Source organism: Pterocles gutturalis, unplaced genomic scaffold, assembly GCF_000699245.1.
Source record: "Pterocles gutturalis isolate BGI_N339 unplaced genomic scaffold, ASM69924v1 scaffold34437, whole genome shotgun sequence".
NCBI lineage: Eukaryota > Metazoa > Chordata > Aves > Pterocliformes > Pteroclidae > Pterocles > Pterocles gutturalis.
Genome location: NW_010111326.1, coordinates 1078 through 19373, shown reverse-complemented (window position 1 = coordinate 19373; position 18296 = coordinate 1078). Strand labels below are relative to the sequence as shown.

Here is an 18296-nt window from a genome sequence, read left to right as displayed (position 1 = left end):
TGAAAATGAGTTTAACTTTTCCACTGTCTCACCTATTGTATCTTGTACTGAGTGAGCAATCTAAGCTCTCTCCCATCTGAATGTATATTTCCCCTTTCCAAAACACAATAACCAGACACTTAGCTTCCCAGGCCAAATACTAGGATTGTTTTTACTAACAAGGAAGCTGCGTGGGAGATGTATGACAGGCATAGTTTCACTTTTCTTTCTGAATTATATGAACAGGAAGTGTGATTCTCAGTTTAATTCTGGAGAATAAGGATAAAATGAAATAGCAATAGATTTTTTCTACTCAAGAGTAAGGAAATGAAGGGTGAGGCTTTCTAGTAGCAGGAGAATAATTTTTGATACTAAAAGTAGTTGGTGTCTAGATAGAAGTATGCAGGGTTTTAATATGTAGGCTTGCCAGTCCCAGAAGGAGGGTGAAATTGCAGTTAGAAATTAGCTGTAGCCAAATTTATAGCCAGCTAAGGCAAACAGAAGATATGATTCAGTTGATTAACTTAGTACACTAAAGCAAATCTGAACAAAAAGCCTACAAAAGAAGCAAACATGAGCTTGTTCCAGCTGCCTCCTCTGTCTGAAGATATAGGTCCTCTTTGTGCTGCTGGTGCAGATCTGAAGAAAAGAAAACAAACAGGATGTTCACAGCACAGAGCTGAGTTAGGATTCTTTTAAATATCAGGGGTTTGTTGCCAAGGATGAAGTTTGCAGCCCAAGTGCTAAACTAGAGGTTTCTTTGTAAGAGCTCAACACCAGATTCCCTTCGGCTGTCATGATTTTATAAACCAGGTATCTGTGCAAAACCCTGCGAACACTCCTTTCTACCTTAATACCTGAGCCTCCTTGTCTCTCCACAACCATTCACTGTGTCTGGCCTTATGCTTGAGATTGTATAGAGCTCTTCTAGAAGTCTCTGTTTTTACAGCACTGGATACAACAGCATCCAGATCCATTTCTAAGTCTCCCTGACATTGCAATAATAAATACCACCACTAACAGGTTGCATCTGGCTTCCTTTCTGCTCATGTTTGTGAGCCATCTATGCCATCTAGTGGGTATTTTTTTACTTACAAGTTTTCTTCAAACATCAGGGTGTCAACAAGACAGAGTCTCGATTTTGACTCAGCAGAAATATAGTTCAAGTCTGGAGAGGAGTTAAAGGGCACTACCACTACCCAAGAAGCCCCAGGTACATTGCAGCACCTTCTAAGCCATCCCTCTGCTGCCCTGACACAGCCCTCTCCTTTGATATGTCAATGTAACAGGAGTTGCAGTGAGAAAAAAAGTCAGTTGCACAACTGTGATTTTTTGGGCTTGGGACATTATTCTCTGGAGGCTGAGAAGGAAGCTATCAGTCTTGTAACAGCAAATAGCCATTGTGAAAGGGGATGCAACAGAGCCTGCATGCCTAGGCTCACTATTTATTATGGCAGTATGGACACTGAGTGTGCGCTGAGCACACACTCTGCAAAAGAAACCTCTTCCTAACAGATATACGCTCTTAATATTGATACCACTACTGACCAAACTGTTCCCATGTCAGTTAATGGACCATCAGAGAGCGGGGATCCATCCACAGAGAAAACAGATCTAGAAGATAATCATCAAATAGTTTATATACATCTGCTTAAGGTTCTTTCTGAAAGGGTAGCTAATTTCAATGGAGATGCTATTTATTGCAGGGAAGTAAGTGATTTCAGGAAGAGTGTAAGTATTCAGTGGCTTGAAATATTTTAGATACTTAATTTCAGGCAGAGGCAGTGGTAGTTAGCATTCAGATTGGGAAGCTCTGTCTTGATTACAGATAGCATAGATACGAAGTGAATCAAGCCTATCACATTGCCATGCATACAGGACGAAGGCTCAGGAAGGAAAGAAGCAAGGAAACTTTTCCTAAGGAGAAGGATAACAGCTGAGTTGCGTGGTAGTTACTCCAGGAGAGTATGAGACTGGTGCTTAGAATATGCTGGAGATTATGTTAATTTAAGTACTGACATGGATGGAAAGGAAGGGGTGGCATGCTGCAAGCACTGTGTGGTAATACTCAAGAACTGGTACGCTCATCCCTTAGGTGAAAGGAAAAAGACATTAATGGTTTCCAAAAGCCTTCACATCCAGGCTTCCTCAGCTGAGGAAGGTACCCACATCACAAAATTTTGAGGGAAATGGTTTAAAACCTGGGAGAAGAGAAAAATCTTCTGTTAAGACTTCACAATATTATATTTTTTAAAGTCCTGTAAAGAGCTTCAGTTTGTTAATATTATCACCACTTTCGCAGCTGCAATTTCGCATGGAATAACTGCATTTTCCTTTGACACATGAACAAAAGCCTTACCCTATTTTAATCCACCATGTAAGTGGTATCTAGTAACAAACAAATGTCTTAACAGGACTGGAAGCCTGTCCTATCATCTACTACCTAGAAGGAGTCAGGGGCTATCAGTGGTATCTAAAACACCACTGTTTTCATCACACATTTACAGATTGGTGCTGGGATGTAATTTGGCTGTAACAATAAATGCTGTTGCACGACAAGATCAGCAAAAGCTTTCAGTGACTGGCAGGAACAGAGAACACTCACTTTCTCTTAAAGGTGTATTAAAAACTGAGCATATGCTACAGAAAGCGGTATGCACCTCCTTTTCTGTACTGCATGAAGCGCTATTGCCACACAATCAGAGGCAGGCAAGCAGGAGTCACACCTCTCTGCTGCCATAACCAGGGACAGTAAATCAGGTTTTTCACAGCAGAAGTTATCATTGCAGTATTACATGGGTATTAAAAAACAGAAGATTTGCAGGTGCTTGAATTAGGGCAAAAAGGACAGTAGGAGATAGGATGTGGCCAAATATATAGATTATGCATAAAAACAATGTAACTAGAGAACAACTTTTATGCATCTATGTATCATGCAACTTTCCAAACTGTGAGGAAGTTTTCATATTCAGATGTTCAAGTACCTTATATGTACCCATACATGCAACAGCATATAGATTAAGAAAATTAGCCACAATTGAAAACAGTCATCTTTTCTGTAAATTCACTAAAATACAACATAAATTAATTTAATCCTCTTTCTATAATAAAGAAAAATATGGATAAAAAGGGAAACTATTAAAACCTAGTTTCGGAGGTATGCTTGCTAATTAAGAAAGTTGTATTTTAGATGTAATCTGCATTCTCTGCAGATAACCTACTGGCCCCAGATAACCCAAGGTAAATACATTCCAATATAGAAATTGGGTTTGAACAGAAAATGCAAGATTAAAAAAAAACTTCCTCAAAATTTGGAACTGCAAGTTCCAGTAGCTGGAAAAATGTCCTTTAGATCTGTTGCCATTTGACCTACAATTTCATTATTCAAGGAAGAATATTAATGAAAATAATTTCAAATTTGTAATAGATTTTGCATCAGAACACTGATATTTACAAACTTCATTCATACTATCAGTGATACACAGTGTGATTGTGTGATTGATGAGAACTGATTAACTCCTGCTTTTAAACAGCAGGTGCTCACAGAGAATTGTGCACAATTTGTAGACAGAAACCGCTTACTCAATACACAGTAACTAATAAATTCAGGAATACAGTATATTGCATATAAAATATAAAGCAGATGATAGAGCTGGAATCTGTTAAACTGTTGACTTCTGCATTATTTATTCGGTTGTAATGATACTGAGGATGGATCGAACTTTTACTTACGATGAAAGGGTACACTTAGAATCATCAGGATAATCCAGGCAGAGTAAGAACATTATAGACCTGTGAAGATATAACTTTATTTATCATCTTTCAGGCAGAAAAATGAGGAAAACAAATGAAAAAAAAATGAAACAAACTCAACAGTATTATCATGTCTAAAGCTTTCCCTCAATTACATTTATCTTACTATCTACTGTGAATAACTAGAGCTGTGAATACTACTGTGAAAAACTAGTAATTCTGCAGACATTCAACAGTGTTTTTAACTGTTGTTCAGATTTTCAATCCAAATAAAGATTTTACAGTGAAGTGGAATACATGAGGCCATCTTCTGTGTCTGACATTGGGTAAGTACAATGTTCCGTTTGATTATACAATTATACAATATGGTGTAGTGTTTTGCTCAATTCACGTCCGAAAAATGCTAAATCTGAAAAATGTGACATCACCCCTGCAACATATAAATCTCTAACTGAAGACACAACATTAATAGCACTTAAGTATTGGAAGGTAAGAAACCATTTAAAATACATTAGGTACTTCTGCAAATACACAATATTAATGAAGGATTTTCACTTACTCGGGATTGTCAGTGCAGGTGACATCATAACCAAGGGTTTTTAGCCTGTTTTCTAATATCTTTACAGTATGAGTTCCACAGGAATCTCTGTGAGAAAGGATTTTAACATTATTGCAAGACTTTTATTATCTGATTTCCTTTCACTGAACTTGATGGAATTAGTAAAGTAAATCCCCATTACTTTGCCTCTTCTATATTCCTTAACACCTAACAGAAAACTTGTGTACTTCGCTATTTATAATGCTTCATTTGCTTAAAGCTGTTTCTCATTTTATACTCAGTTTGCAGAGACTGGAAGATCGGCTTCAGCCATTGTAGCATTTGCAGATTCTATTAAGCAATGTTCTCACTTTTAATATTTCACTAGACAAACAGAAAAAGAGTTAAATAATTTGTAAAATATCAAGTGTTTAATTTGTAATATTTTTTGGCAGCTATTTAGGTGGTGCTAAATTTGATGATAGCTGTCTTTACAGAATAAGCTGGTTATAATAAATTATTCTTGTTGTTAGAAGCTTGTCCCCTCTCTTGAATACAGGACAACAGAAAAACACAAGGAGAGAGAAAAAACACAGGAACAATCCTAAAAGTGGCTTCTGTGTCTAGCACTTTTTTTTTAATTTGTGGTCCACAGCACTATGGTAAAATATGTGGTTTGGGTTGGCCAGGCCAAAATTGAATGAAAGAGAAGCAAAAGGAGATAGGGAAGAAAAGAGATGAGAAGTGAAATTACACAAAATGAATGAATGCAACTAAAAAACATTGAGTGGTATGAACAGAAGCCTTACGCTCCTGAGAATGCAGATGATGCCAGGGATTCAGACACCAGTGGTGGATACGGTGACATCTGAGTCCATTTCTCTGTCCCTCTTCAGCCAGGGCAGTTTTAAGACCAATGAAGTGCCACCATGTTACATTAAACTGCAGAGACCCTGCAGATGGTTGGGGTAAAACTGACTTCCTCTGTTCCTCTGCCCCCGATTCATCTATGTATATTTGTAGGGACCTCCACAAAAGCTATAACAAATAGACTACTTAATTCTTCCTTAAATCAGTCCCAAATCAGGCCTAATTTCTAGCTTAATGATTTAATTATTTTAACTTCAGAGTCCATTTTCTATTATGTTTTTGTTGAAAATAGTCACGTGGTCTTTGGCTATTTACCAGCAGGTTATTATGTTTGGACAGATCTGTTTTGTTCTGTTCATTTGTTTGTTTATTTTTTTAATTAAATTAAAAACAAAATCAGACATTTTAAAGCCTACTTGTTATTATTAGATTGATTTTAAGTATTGAGAGAAGATGAGCCCCCGGTAGTATATTTCTGCTTCTACTAATTTTCAAACAGTTAAAATAGATAGGTGAAAATGAAAAGAATGCATATGGCAAGGCAAAGGAAATATTTGATGTCAGCATTTAATTTGAAATTCAGATTGACACTTTACTTAATAGTGTTAGAATTTATTTATATGTTGTCTAATTCTGGTATTTCTGTACTCTTTGGGAATGGCAGAGTGTGCCTTCTGTGTTAGTGAAAGCATCTAAAATATTTTTAGTTTAATTAATTGCTATGCAAATATAATCAAACAGAAAGATAAGGTGAAATTTTAAAGACAGGTCCAAAAAAGGAGAATTTTTTTTTTTTTAAGACATAACTTACATATCTGGTCCTTCAATATCATCCACAACCCAGATGACAATTTGTGAGATTTTGTCTTTCTGGAGATTAGGTATTTCATAATCTGCAAAAAAACTTATTCAAGAAACAAATTTTTAGAACTACAAAGAGCACAAAAAAGAAATAATCTTTTTTCCCTTCGCATTAATCAAGGCTCCGATCCTGCTGCAGGATATGGGCTTGCTCAATTTTATATTTCTATCTTCTGATTACAATCAGCCTCAACACAGACCAAAAAAAATCTGATTCACATTCTGAATGTCCTCAAAGGGAAAAGGCATTTAATCAGAAGTTTTATTTTCATATTCTTTATCTTAGAGGGGCTCAGCTGAAAAAAAGTTACAACTCAGAGGTGAACCAGAATGAAGTGAACTTTAAAAAATGCAAAAACAAAACAAAAAGCATTTGATACTTAGTAAAAATTAAAAAGGTCATTCTTGTAGTTATTGCTTTTAGACACAATACAACTTTGCTTTAAATAAAATGACAACAGCTACAAGAGAAATATATTTTTAGGTAAAAATCACAGCAACAGTAATATGAAGTATTTGTCTAGGATACGTAAGAGTATAAAGGAGAAACTTCTAGATGTGTCCATTCCTGGCCTAGGGAATCTTCCACTTTATTGCTTTGTGTAAATTGACTTTGATCGTTACTTAAATAACAATTAAAACAAGACAATAAAATGGCAATGAAGTAACAGAATTATAGAATGGCTTGGGTCGGAAGGGACCTTAAAGATCATTTAGTCCAACCCCCTGCCATGAGCAGGGACACCCTCCACTAGACCAGGTTGCTCAAAGCCCCATCCAGCCTGGCCTTGAACACCTCCAGGGATGGGGCATCCACAGCTTCCCTGGGCAACTGCTCCAGTGCCTCACCACCCTCATAGTAAAGAATTTCTTCCTTATATCTAATCTAAAGATGCCAAATTCAAAGGATTATTTTAATGTCTGCAAATTTAATTTTTTGTGAGATGCAGGCATTTCAAAGCCACAGATTTCTAACCCTTCCAGCAAGATGTACTGTAATTATTTCCAGCGTTTTAATTACTTTTTTTGGCAGAAAGCTCATAAGGGCCATAGCTGTCCTGAATGCTTGGTCCAAGCCTGACCCTAGGTGTGTGCTCTAATTTGCTTATCATGGGTCTTCTTAAATGTCTGTACCTGGGCTGCAGTGTCTCTTAGCCACTTTAAATGCTCTGAGACCCCACCAGACTAGAAGGGACTGTTAGTTGTCACCTCCTGGATGAGACCAGTGGTGGAAACGTGGCCACCTCTCTGTCCTCCTGGTGCCTGCAGGCAAACTCCTGGTGCTCTGGTGTGGAAGCACAAGATGTGGTGTTTGTCAATGTCTGTTGGCAGCCAGCTGACACCTGTTCACGAAGTTTGCAAGTTAATTTAAACTTCTGGAGAACTGGAACATGAGGCGGATACCAACAGTTGCCCTCTCTGTGCAACTCTGGTACAGCAGTGGCTAACCAGAAACCTCTACCAGCAACAGCAGGTGTGCCTGTCTTTCCAAGGTGTTCAAGCCTGTCTTAAACATACAGTGAAAATAAAACCAATAATAAATATTCCAATTATTTTTTATTCATTTGGCCATTCATGTCCATGTTATTGACAGCAAAAATGCAGCTTCCTTCAAAATATAAAGTAATCTTTAACTGGAGGAGTCAGAAACTGCAGAACAATGTAAGATTGACTTCAGTAAACCAATTTTTGAACCTACTATTATTAAAGAAGTCTGCCAGCTACATTCATACTGTGTGCATGAGCAAAGTTATTTTGCAGTGATGTGAGAAATAAAACTTAACTGAAATGGTAACAGGTGACTTAATGACGATTTAAGTGTACAAACTGTAATGCAGGATAAACTTTGGAAATGGCTTTGAAATGCTTGAAAACAGACCAGAGAGTTGCTTAGGAAGACAGACAGATCTCTCAGACTACCTTCTGCTGTTAATTATTCAACTCGAAGCCTCTTAAACAAATTCAGTCATAAATGGCCCAGAAGCTACACCACAAAGAAAACAGATGGAGTAACTGGCTTTGGTTTTTCTATTGGCAGGCTGTGTTCCCATGGTGGAGATTTCACTGGTCACAATACCACCAGACAGGCAACCCAGGGAAGTGGCGAAAAGAATTAATATGTGTAAGAGGTTTCTGAAATAAGGAAACTGTAAATTAACAGAAATAAGGAATCTGTTTCTGAAATAAGGAGTCTATACTGAATTCTGGGCATTAACCTGCAGCCAGGTATTGTAATCTGCAGAAGGCTTGATCCCAGCTGACCACCTGAGGTAAGTAGGTAGTAAGTGTTTTGGAACAGATGGTTCTTGTTTCTCTCCTATCTGGAGATAAAATTAACTTTTCAATGATTATTTTTAGTCCTCAGTGAGCACACAGGAGGAGGATCTGTTCTATAGGTTTTTTAAAGATTTTTTTGGATCTGCCTTGGACAGGACAGTTGCTGAAATAAGGAAAAATGTATTTTTCATCAAAGGTAGGCAGTCACTACAGCCACATATTCAGTAGAAGTTTCTAAGGGTGTACTTTCACAATAAATTTTAAATATAAGATTAGATTAACTTCTGCATAGTGGTACACTTGTAAATCAGGGAAAATACATCTGTCCCTAATATACAAGGGAATAAGGAGAAGAGGAAGCAGTGAGCTTTTTTGCTTTCTTAAACCATAATGGATCTCAAATTACCCCTCCTCTTGGTCATGGAGAAATAACAGGACAAAGCACTTTCCCTATAGAACTTAGCAAGTTTGCTTCTAGTCCTGACAGAGGCTGCTCTCCTTGTAAAGATGTCCTCTTCTTTGAGATGCCCCTGAATAGAAATTTCGTAACGCTCCTCTTTTGAAGACATACGCATTTTGCCACAGTATTTTGGCTGACCTGAAGGCTGCTTTCAAAGAGCATTTATCCTGCTTTGCCACAACAGTTTGTAAAATGGAAGAATCAAAACGATTATTTTCATCCATTTCATGTTAATTCCTACAGCTGGGGACAATTAACAGTTGTCCATACAACTCAGCAGACTTTGATGCAACAGGCCCTTTCAGCGACACTTCCCATGCTTTGTGCAGCAGAAGACCCGAGCAACTGTTTGACCCTCTTTTTACAGGCATCAGACCTTGTAAATAAGTCAGTTTTCTTACCCTGGCACTGGATAAGCTCCTCCGACAGAAGAACCATTCAACAAGACATGTATCACCCCAGAACTGTGCTGCGCATACTGCAATAAATAACAATTTTTTTTCAGCACTAATGTTACAGATTGTCATATGACTTGCAATTGCATTCCAAACAACAACAATCAAGGAAAGAATTTTACTAAGAAGAATATCAGAATTGTGAAAATAATATCACACAAGCACCCTAGCAGGTCACTGCAGTAGAGAGGACAAGAACTAAACAGCCAGGGCATTAATTCAATGCATCATCTCAAACTATTTTCTTAAACCTATAAACAGTTTCTTCAGCATAGGAAGAAAGCAATTTGCAACTCTGTGTTGGATTTGATCTGTGAATAAAGGGTTTATTTACACCAAGGCTGTCAAATGTCACTTAGGACCAGTATTCAGTAGACAACTAGTGTGCTTATTGTATTTAGTATATGCTTAATAGATATTAACAAAGCTACACAGAATTTTAACACATTATCTAACTAAGGTGAAAGTTAGGTTCCTCCTGCTAAAATACTGTACCTACTCTAAATAAGTGTATTTGTATCAGATGAAATAATCTAGCCCAGTTACAGACTTAAATCTGTTTTGATCCGTTGATGTTTTCCTGAACCACCCAGGGCACACTCACTAACATACGAAGTCAGCACTAATGCAGTATTTACAGTGATCGAGGCCATCCTCCAGAAAGACTCCACTGCGTTGTTTTCACATTCCTCTGTGGTAGGGCAGGATTCATAGTCCAGTCCTGTAGGAAGGCATGTGATTTGTGCTATTAGAGAGATGATAATGACCGTAAAAAGTGACCTTAGAAAGCAATTAAATATATTCCTGCATTATTCACTGAACTTACAAGATGGTCTGACATAACACTGAAACTGAAAGCTGACAGGTTTTTTTTTAATAATTTTCCATCCTTAGCAGTTTACACAAACAGTGACATTCTGTGGATTCAATAACTTGGCTGTAAGGGCTCTAGATTTCACTGTGTGCTCCCCTGACTGCAATGTTAAATATTCACACAAAACAGGAGAGAACGAGACAGTGAAGCTATCTCTGATTTTTCCTGGGGTAAGAACAAAATAAACTCCTGCAGAAGACAGCAGTTGGTCTCTGCTATGGTTTTACAGATAGATGTTTTATATAGCACTCATCATCTTACCAGCACTGTTCGCCTGCCCACACCAGTTTAGAAAATCTCCAAAGAAGCCAAACAGAGTATCACCCAGACCCATGTAGCGACGGCCTCTGCCAGCAAAGCTATTGACTAGCAGCTGATTATCTTCCCAGAAGAGAGACTATATAAAAAAAAGGGGGAAAAAGAGAATAAATGAACCATCATTTGGGTGTGGACATAATGAGATTATGGGGTGCTGAAAACAGTTTTAAACATGTTTTGGTATTTCTTTCAAGATCAAGTTAATAACCAGAAATGTTAGCTATCTCTTTAGAGGAACAAAGGGGTTTTTTTTTACAGTGGTGTAAATTCTGATCACTAGAGGCTTGAGGAGCATTCATACCATGATGAGAATGGATATAGACCAATGTTAAATATAGTTAGGCCTAGCTTTGCCTTCCTGCGCAGACAGATTCAGGAAAAGGCAGAAAAAAGGGAAGACAGATATTTATGTTAGATACATCTTACCAGACTTCTCTCACACTGCTATGTTGGCTTATGGTGTAAAAAAATCATACCTCTGGCTGTTGTTTTTGTGTTTGCAAAACTCTTCCATGAATTAAGCTATGTCGACACAAGTATTTGTTGTTTTAGCTTGTTATTGTTTAGAGATAAGGAATAATTGTGCCAGAGGAAAAACTGCTTTCAAGCACAACCTTTTAGAGAAGGCCAAAGCACACATTCTGAGGGCATATGATGGCACGAAGAGCAGAGGTTTTTGCACTTTCACAGTTCTCTGCAATTGCCAGCACCTCAAACCCTTACTGTTTTCAAGCATACAACCACGTCCTACCTCATTTCTGCTTATGCTTGTTTAACATGTCAATGTTTAACGTGTTATTGCCCTGAGTCTTGGCTGTGAGGAGTGGAAGCAACAGACAACAGCAGGCACAGTCTTTGCAGGCAGAGCACCTAACCTGAGGAAAAGCAGAAGTGGAAGTTCAGGGACAACAACAGAGCTCCTGGCACTGCAGGAAAAATGAGGGATCTTTTAGAATGAAAATAGAGAAGTTGCTGAGAAGTTATGGCGGACAAACACATTGAAAAATGCCATTAAGCTTGAGCCTAGTTTGTAAACTATGGACAGGCCAAAAATAATGAATCATGAGTCACAGGACTGTTAACATAACATTAATAATCATTACCTTGTTAGGTGGAATTTTGTGCAATGACAAGTTGATAAATAATTCATAGTCCGTAGGTAGAATGCTGCAAGGATCCTTGTTAATAAATGCATTTTTAAATGCTTCCCATATCTCTGAACAATTCTTCTCACTGTAATCATTGAAACAAACAAGTAGCAGAATTGTTTTTTCAAAGCAGAGCAAGAAAGTAAGTTGTTCCCAAGTTCTTCAAATTCCCAAATTAAAAACCCCACAAGGTTAAGAGAGAAAACTGAAGTCAGGGTGGTAGAAAACTTGCAACTCAGGAAGAGCACATAGGTCTTTGTCTTTTCCTGACTCCTAACTGCAGTAGATTATGAAGAAGTAACAATGAAAGTATAAGGATTTACAGTGTGGAATCAGAAATACATAGTAATTCAACAAAAATCTTAGAAAGTAGAGTATACACAGTAAGTTTGCTATCCAGCATTGTAGAAATACTAAAGAAAACAGCTTTCTTTGAAATTTTCCAGATTCAAAATGCCACTTCAATTAAAGCGTAGCTAAATGTGCAAAGCTACTGGAATGTAAAATTACTCTTAAAATGTCAGATTCAAGTGCAGGAGGAGTTATTAAAAAGTTTTGATAGTAGAATAATGGTTTTGACAAAGAGATGCCTTCTGTGTATACCCTAGGATTACGCAACTTTACCTTGCTGGAATGAGTATAGTGACTGTGTGGGACACGTACTGTCACTGGGCAGTAACTACAAGAATATTGTTAGGATTCAACATTTAAACTGCTCATGTAGGGGGCCCTGAAATAAGATGTTAAGCCATGCACTTCAACAGTTCCCTTCTGACAGCTATGTCCTGGGGACAATAATCGCCCACGGAAGGACAGGCCAGGTCATCGAGGGATGGAAGTGTCTTATCCCTCTGGATTTGCAGGATCTCATCTGTCACAGCTCTGAGCCTGCCTGGAGTAATTAAAAAGGGAATTGCTACTTTCACCACTTTCCTACAGTACCTTCCACACACAGGCTGTGACAATGTCTATGTCAGGAACACTCTGCAGAAGAGAATAAAGTATTTTATGTACATACAGCATTCCTAAGATGAACAGCTGTAATTGCAAAGCTGTAGCTTGAGCAACAGCAGTCCCAATAACCAAACCTTGCCATTAGAGTGTCTTCCTTATCTAATGTCATCCATAGACAGTGGGGTTTCTTCTGGCACTTCTCCTCATGAAATACTTTGAGAAGCTGAATGTTGTGGATATTTTGAAGTTAAAGGACCCCTTGTGATGACCTATGCAGCTCCCACACAGGAAACAGACCACAGATTCCCTTACAGTCATCTCTGATCATGCTTCCAACAACTATAAAAAACCCCCAGTACATCGTAAGCAAATATGGGATCTTGATCTGAAAATCTTCAGTGATGCAACATGATCCTTGATCAGTTGTTCCAATGTTTAAATAAATATGGTAAAAGGATTTGCACCCTATTTCTGATTTCAAGCTGTTAAACTTTAGCTTCTGACAATTGTATATACTTACATCTCATTCTGCTAAAGAGCTGTCTACTGTAAGCACTCGCTTATTCATGCTAGTACTTGCAAATTATGATCAACTGAACTCTTAACATCTTTCTTGACAGTTGAATCCACCAGTAATTTTCTGGTTAATTTACTTACTGCATTTTTTTTTCTTCATGTCTTCTTATCCAGATCTGAACAGCTTGTAAATCAAAAGGATTATTCTGCTCTGTTACCCAAAACTTCTTATCTGGCAAAAATACTTTTTGAAACTACAGGGTGGGGAAGGGCTGTAGTTCAGGACAATTCTTTCCAATCTTAATAGACACTAATAAGTCATATTTTTTTTTCATATGAGTCAGTTAAAAAATACATTTTCAAAACTTCCATTATATACTACCAATAAGGAAATATGGGGGAAATGCACTACAGGAACATCTGTGTTATACAGCATATTCCTATTATAAAATTTCAAATATGATTTTCATTCAAATCCCTCACTTCCACATGACCATAACATTTAGTAAAATGCCTTTTAACTGTCAACTTGCACGTTCTGTTTTAACATGAAGGAAAGTTTTTCTTATGTTTCTATAAACATCTTTATGTTTTAAGTATGTTGCAGTGTAAAGACATGCTTTCCTAGGTTCTTTTCTGTTAGCAAAGTATTTTTTAAAAATTATTCTATTTGCACATAAATTTGGAAGCAAAAGCTCTGTAAAAGCTAGCTAGAAACAGACAATACGCAGAAAGGGTTATAAATAACTACAATATCTGTTTTGCACCTGTGCAATATGAAATTTCCATTTTGTTTAGATTACACTATTTGCTTATAGACCTAAGGGAAAAACACATAATATGAAACTAATTGTGCAGCTTTTCTTTTTATAATGCCATTTTGGGCATTAGCTTAGGAAAGCAGTCCAATGTCCAATCTGACTTTGTGCTATTCTGAATAAGAATACGTTGATGAATGTATTCTCAATTTTAAAATTATATGGTGAATATGTCACAGGAATTAATTAGACCACAAAACTGTCATAAATGAGACATATAGATATACTTTCAAGAATATTGTATTTACATTTCTAAAAGCCCAAATCATTTAACGATAAAGTTAACATTTCCACAATAACAATCCTTCTGTTGCTCTTCTTAGTGTATTCTGGATTATTACTCATGTCCTGCTTCAGATATAAATGAAGTGACATCTGTTAACTGCAGAGGGACTCTACCTATCTAGAGCCTTCTGCAAGACCAGATTTCACATACCTACACAACTGTTAACTGACTGAAGTTTTAGTAGTTTATATTATATATTATATTGTAGGTGTGTAGAAATCTATAGTTAAAGCTTACTGACACCTTCCACTGTGACATGTTTATAAATTTGCCAAACTTGAATTGTTCAGCTGAAATTTTAGTACCATGTTATTGGCATTAGGGTGATTTTTTCTTTCATGGGGAACTTGAACCAAAACGCTTCTGATAAGAATGTTATTGGGAAAAAAACATGTTGTTTTGCCTTTGTTAAAAGCCATGAACCTGTTTTCAGTCTTGTATCTTCCTGTTTTGCAACAGGAACTGAAAATGGGAGGTTGGGGAAGGAGGTGATATTTGCTGATGTTATGCAACATAATCTAATCCTGTTTAAGACCCATGCTTCAATGCTGCAGGAACGCAGCCAGGCCCCCTCTGCAAATACTTCTTCAAACTATCAGGAAAAATTTTGATGGCAGATAAAGGACTGAACTCCAGGAGATTGTCCTTAGTTTTTTCCTTTTTACTGAATCCCAAGCAATGTAAGGAAGACAAAAAGGAGGTCATTTTAGCAAAGTGTGTGACTTACCTCCAGTTCTGTGTAATTAACACAGACAATGAAAGCTCATGGGGAAAGCTTATACTTCAGCGGTTGATTACTACTTGATTTTTCAGGTGGATGAGCTAAACAATCTCTTTCAGTACCACTGGATAGCTATAAAGTGTGGTGCTTTCCCTCTTACATGACCTGACATACCAGGCATGCCAAGTAAAGCTGGTCTTCCCAGGAGCACTGTCAGATTTGGTACTTCAGAAATAGCATCCCCACCATTTCCTTACAGAAAACTGTGGCACTAGGAGGGGAGAAATGTGAAATAAAAAGCTGGAGGATTAAAAATCTTGCCTTAATTACACTACTTTTATTAATATGATATCCATCAAAGTTCATTTTTTGTTTCCTGACAGCTACAAGCATGTTGGCTTCAACAGGATCACTTTTCTGGCTAGGAACAAAACATCAGGCTTCTGATTAATAATTTTATACAGAACATAAAAAACGAATCCAGAAATGAGCAAAAACTTACCCAATAGCAGGATTCACAACTCTGATATAGTCATAGCATCTTCCAATTACAATAGTTTCCAGGTTTTGTGTTGTACCTTCACCTTTCCATTTCTTTCCCTGCACTTCTGAGAAGCTGTTCATAAACAGAACAGAGACAAGTAAGAGACACAAAAAAAGGCTCTTCATCATGAATTCTTGACAACCCGAGTTCTAAAAAAAAAAAAAAGAGAGTTAAATGATACAATTTAAATGGAACCCTGGAGGCTTAACGTTTAATATTTTCAATACTGGCTATAGCTCTGTACACAAAAGACTAAGACAGAAATCTGAACCTTGCTGGGGACTCTAATCTAACTGTTTCCTGAAACGATTGCAGCACAGGGATACATCACTTCCTCATGCCTAACTGTTCCCCACTTCAGAAAAACGGAGACTTTTAAGGTCATTATATTGCCACCTGGTGATAACTAGGAAGAATTACAATATATTTCAGTAAAGGGAGAAAAAAAAACCCTCACCACTTCAGTGTTTACAATGCCTTAGGTTCGCTTAATACTTGTTGCCATGCTACACCTTTCTAAAACATCATAAGTGCTTGCAAGCAATATGTTTTAAACCAGTTTCTTTTCGCTTTAAAAGGGCTATAGTTTTTGCACATATTCTCTAATGGCTGAAAAAAATTCTGAAATAAAGAACAAGAACAAAAAAACCTGAAACATGCAGGTAAAGCAACGATCGCAGAAATACCCAAATTCTCAGGTGATCATGTACCACACATAGTGGTAACATTAGACAGCTCTTTTTCCACCTCTCCCCTGGATACTGACAACATTTTGGTGCGATGATGTGTTTTAAAGTCTTCTTCATTAACAAAACCACCTTACAGGCAGGAATCAACCATAGCAAGAACAAAAAGGATTCAGGTGCACTTCCTGCGCACTGAGGAAATCTCTTCAACTTCCGTTTACTCTTATTGCCCCTTCAGCTTCTTTTCCCTAAATACTTTGTTAGATCATCAAATGGCATCAATTAATCTCATCTTCAGTGTAAATATTCTGTGGCATACGCTGCTGCAAATACAACTACACTACTTACTTGCCTTTTTTTAAAAAAAATTTTTTTTTCATCCTTAATCTGTCTATGGACTCACTCCTCTGTGGAACATGCTGGTTCTTTTTCTATTAAACAGTCTCCATGCTTCACTGAATATATACATCTTTACTATATATGTACTTATTTATATAGTATCATTCTTACATTGATGCACAGGTACTCAGCTGATGGATTTTGCTAAAGGAAAAATCTTGCTAACCATCGAGTAAATTGCTGATGATAGATTTCTCCTGTAAATGTGATAGAAAGATAACCAACTGGTTTGCTACCTGCAGCAGAGTCAGGAAAGCCAGATTTACCCAGAAATGGATGTGCAATGTTGTGCTTGATGAGGTGGAGGCACAGCAAATGCTGTACTTCGCTTCAGTTACTTCTCTGATGCCTTTTCTCCCTGTTTCTTTTCCTAACCTATCTGAAACATGGCTTTGCTGATGGGGCACCACCAGCATGTTAATCAAACGGTTTCAAGTCACTGCTTTGAGTTCAGGATTAGAGAGTGCAATAATCCATGGAAGTCAATTAATTATTTTTTTTTATTACCAACTGCTTTGAGTTCAGGATTAGAGAGTGCAATGGAAGTCAATTAATTATTTTGTTTTATTACCAATTTTGCTGCAAACAAATCATGCTCAGTAATTTCAAGGCTAACAGAAACCAGAGGCATCACTGATGTGATCTTCTGTATACAACAGGGCAGAAATTGTCATCAATTTTTGCATTAAGGCTAAAACTTCTGCTTAAAATATACACTATAAGGCAAAAAGACATAAAGATGAATTACAAGTTCTGGTAAGGCTTTTCTCCAAGGACACACCAGGTTAAGACTCACCAACTTCAGGAATAAGATTTGTGTGCTGCCCAGTAGTGTTCTCCAAAAAAGATTCAACCCATCATAACACCCCAGAGGGAATGGAAATTAATCCAACAACTGCTGGGACCCCATCTCATCCCCTACTGAGGTCCCTTTCCTCATTGGCCACATCTAGAAACACAACATCAGACCAGAAGGGCCTCTGATCTGACTTAGCACACTAATTTTTAATTTATCTTCTTAGTTTTGATTTAAATTATGGCTAAACTAACACACCTCCAGGGAAATTGTTCCAATGGTTTAATAGCCTTGAGAGTCAAACCTTAGCTCTGGTCTGAACTTGTCTACCTTTAGCTTCCAGTCATTGGATCTCACAATGTCCTCTTCTGGTACATGAATGAAGAACCTACCCTCAGAAATCTTTTCTCCGTGTAAATTCTTGTAGAAAATTACTAAGTCTCGCCTTAAACTTGACCATGAAAAAGTCAGTATTTTAATCCCATTATCAGGCACTTTTTCTTGTAGTATTGTACTTCACCGCCCCAAACTGGCTGTCCATTTTGCCTCCCAAGCACTGGCAATTCATGCTGGATGCAGATCACTGTCCCTCACTCTCTGCCCCTCTCTCCTGGAAGAAGTTATTGCCCATGAAGCAGAGTCAGCAAAATTAGCAGCATATCTGCTCAGGAGATACTCTAGTTCACAAACTGAGTATTTACTCAAATAACCATGAAATTCAGCATACTTTTATATTCTGAAGCCCTGGAAGATGAGGAACGGACATGTTCTTGTTATTTCTAACAGATGGGAGTGGTAACTTCCAGCAGAAGGAAGGTGTAACAGGTGGGAACATTAATCCCCCATTATTACTCAGGCATGAATTGCTGGCAGAATAACCCCAGTTCTGTAGGACTTCAACCTTTAGGCCTGGAAATGTGACCTTGGAACTACTCCTATTAACAAGCTCCTCTGTAAGCAATGAACTTCACCAAACATAGTTTCTTGAGGGTTTGTGTATTTGGTGCACAGTTCTACCTACAGCAGTAACCCAAGGTCTCAGC

The 18296-nt window shown here is 37.5% G+C and overlaps 1 protein-coding gene across 1 annotated transcript; it reads right to left on the bottom strand.

Moving 5' to 3' along the window:
• Positions 1-402: 402 nt before the first annotated feature.
• Positions 403-15541, bottom strand: BST1 (bone marrow stromal cell antigen 1). The gene is made up of 9 exons (XM_010073707.1): positions 15331-15541; positions 11489-11618; positions 10329-10464; positions 9832-9914; positions 9140-9216; positions 5952-6044; positions 4292-4378; positions 3712-3771; positions 403-618 (listed from the first exon to the last, which is right to left on the bottom strand). The coding sequence occupies exons 1-9, from the start codon at positions 15498-15500 to the stop codon at positions 504-506; spliced, it is 951 nt and encodes a 316-aa protein (XP_010072009.1). The 5' UTR covers positions 15501-15541; the 3' UTR covers positions 403-503.
• Between the last annotated feature and the right edge of the window lie 2755 nt (positions 15542-18296).

Excerpts from the sequence above, each read along its gene's own strand:
- BST1 (XM_010073707.1), bottom strand. The coding sequence starts at position 15,500 with ATGATGAAGAGCCTTTTTTTGTGTCTCTTACTTGTCTCTGTTCTGTTT. Across the intron at positions 11,619-15,330 it reads GTTGTGAATCCTGCTATTGG|TGAGAAGAATTGTTCAGAGA; the intron begins GTAAGTTTTTGC and ends CAATGATTACAG. Across the intron at positions 9,915-10,328 it reads TGGGCAGGCGAACAGTGCTG|GACTGGACTATGAATCCTGC; the intron begins GTAAGATGATGA and ends GCCTTCCTACAG.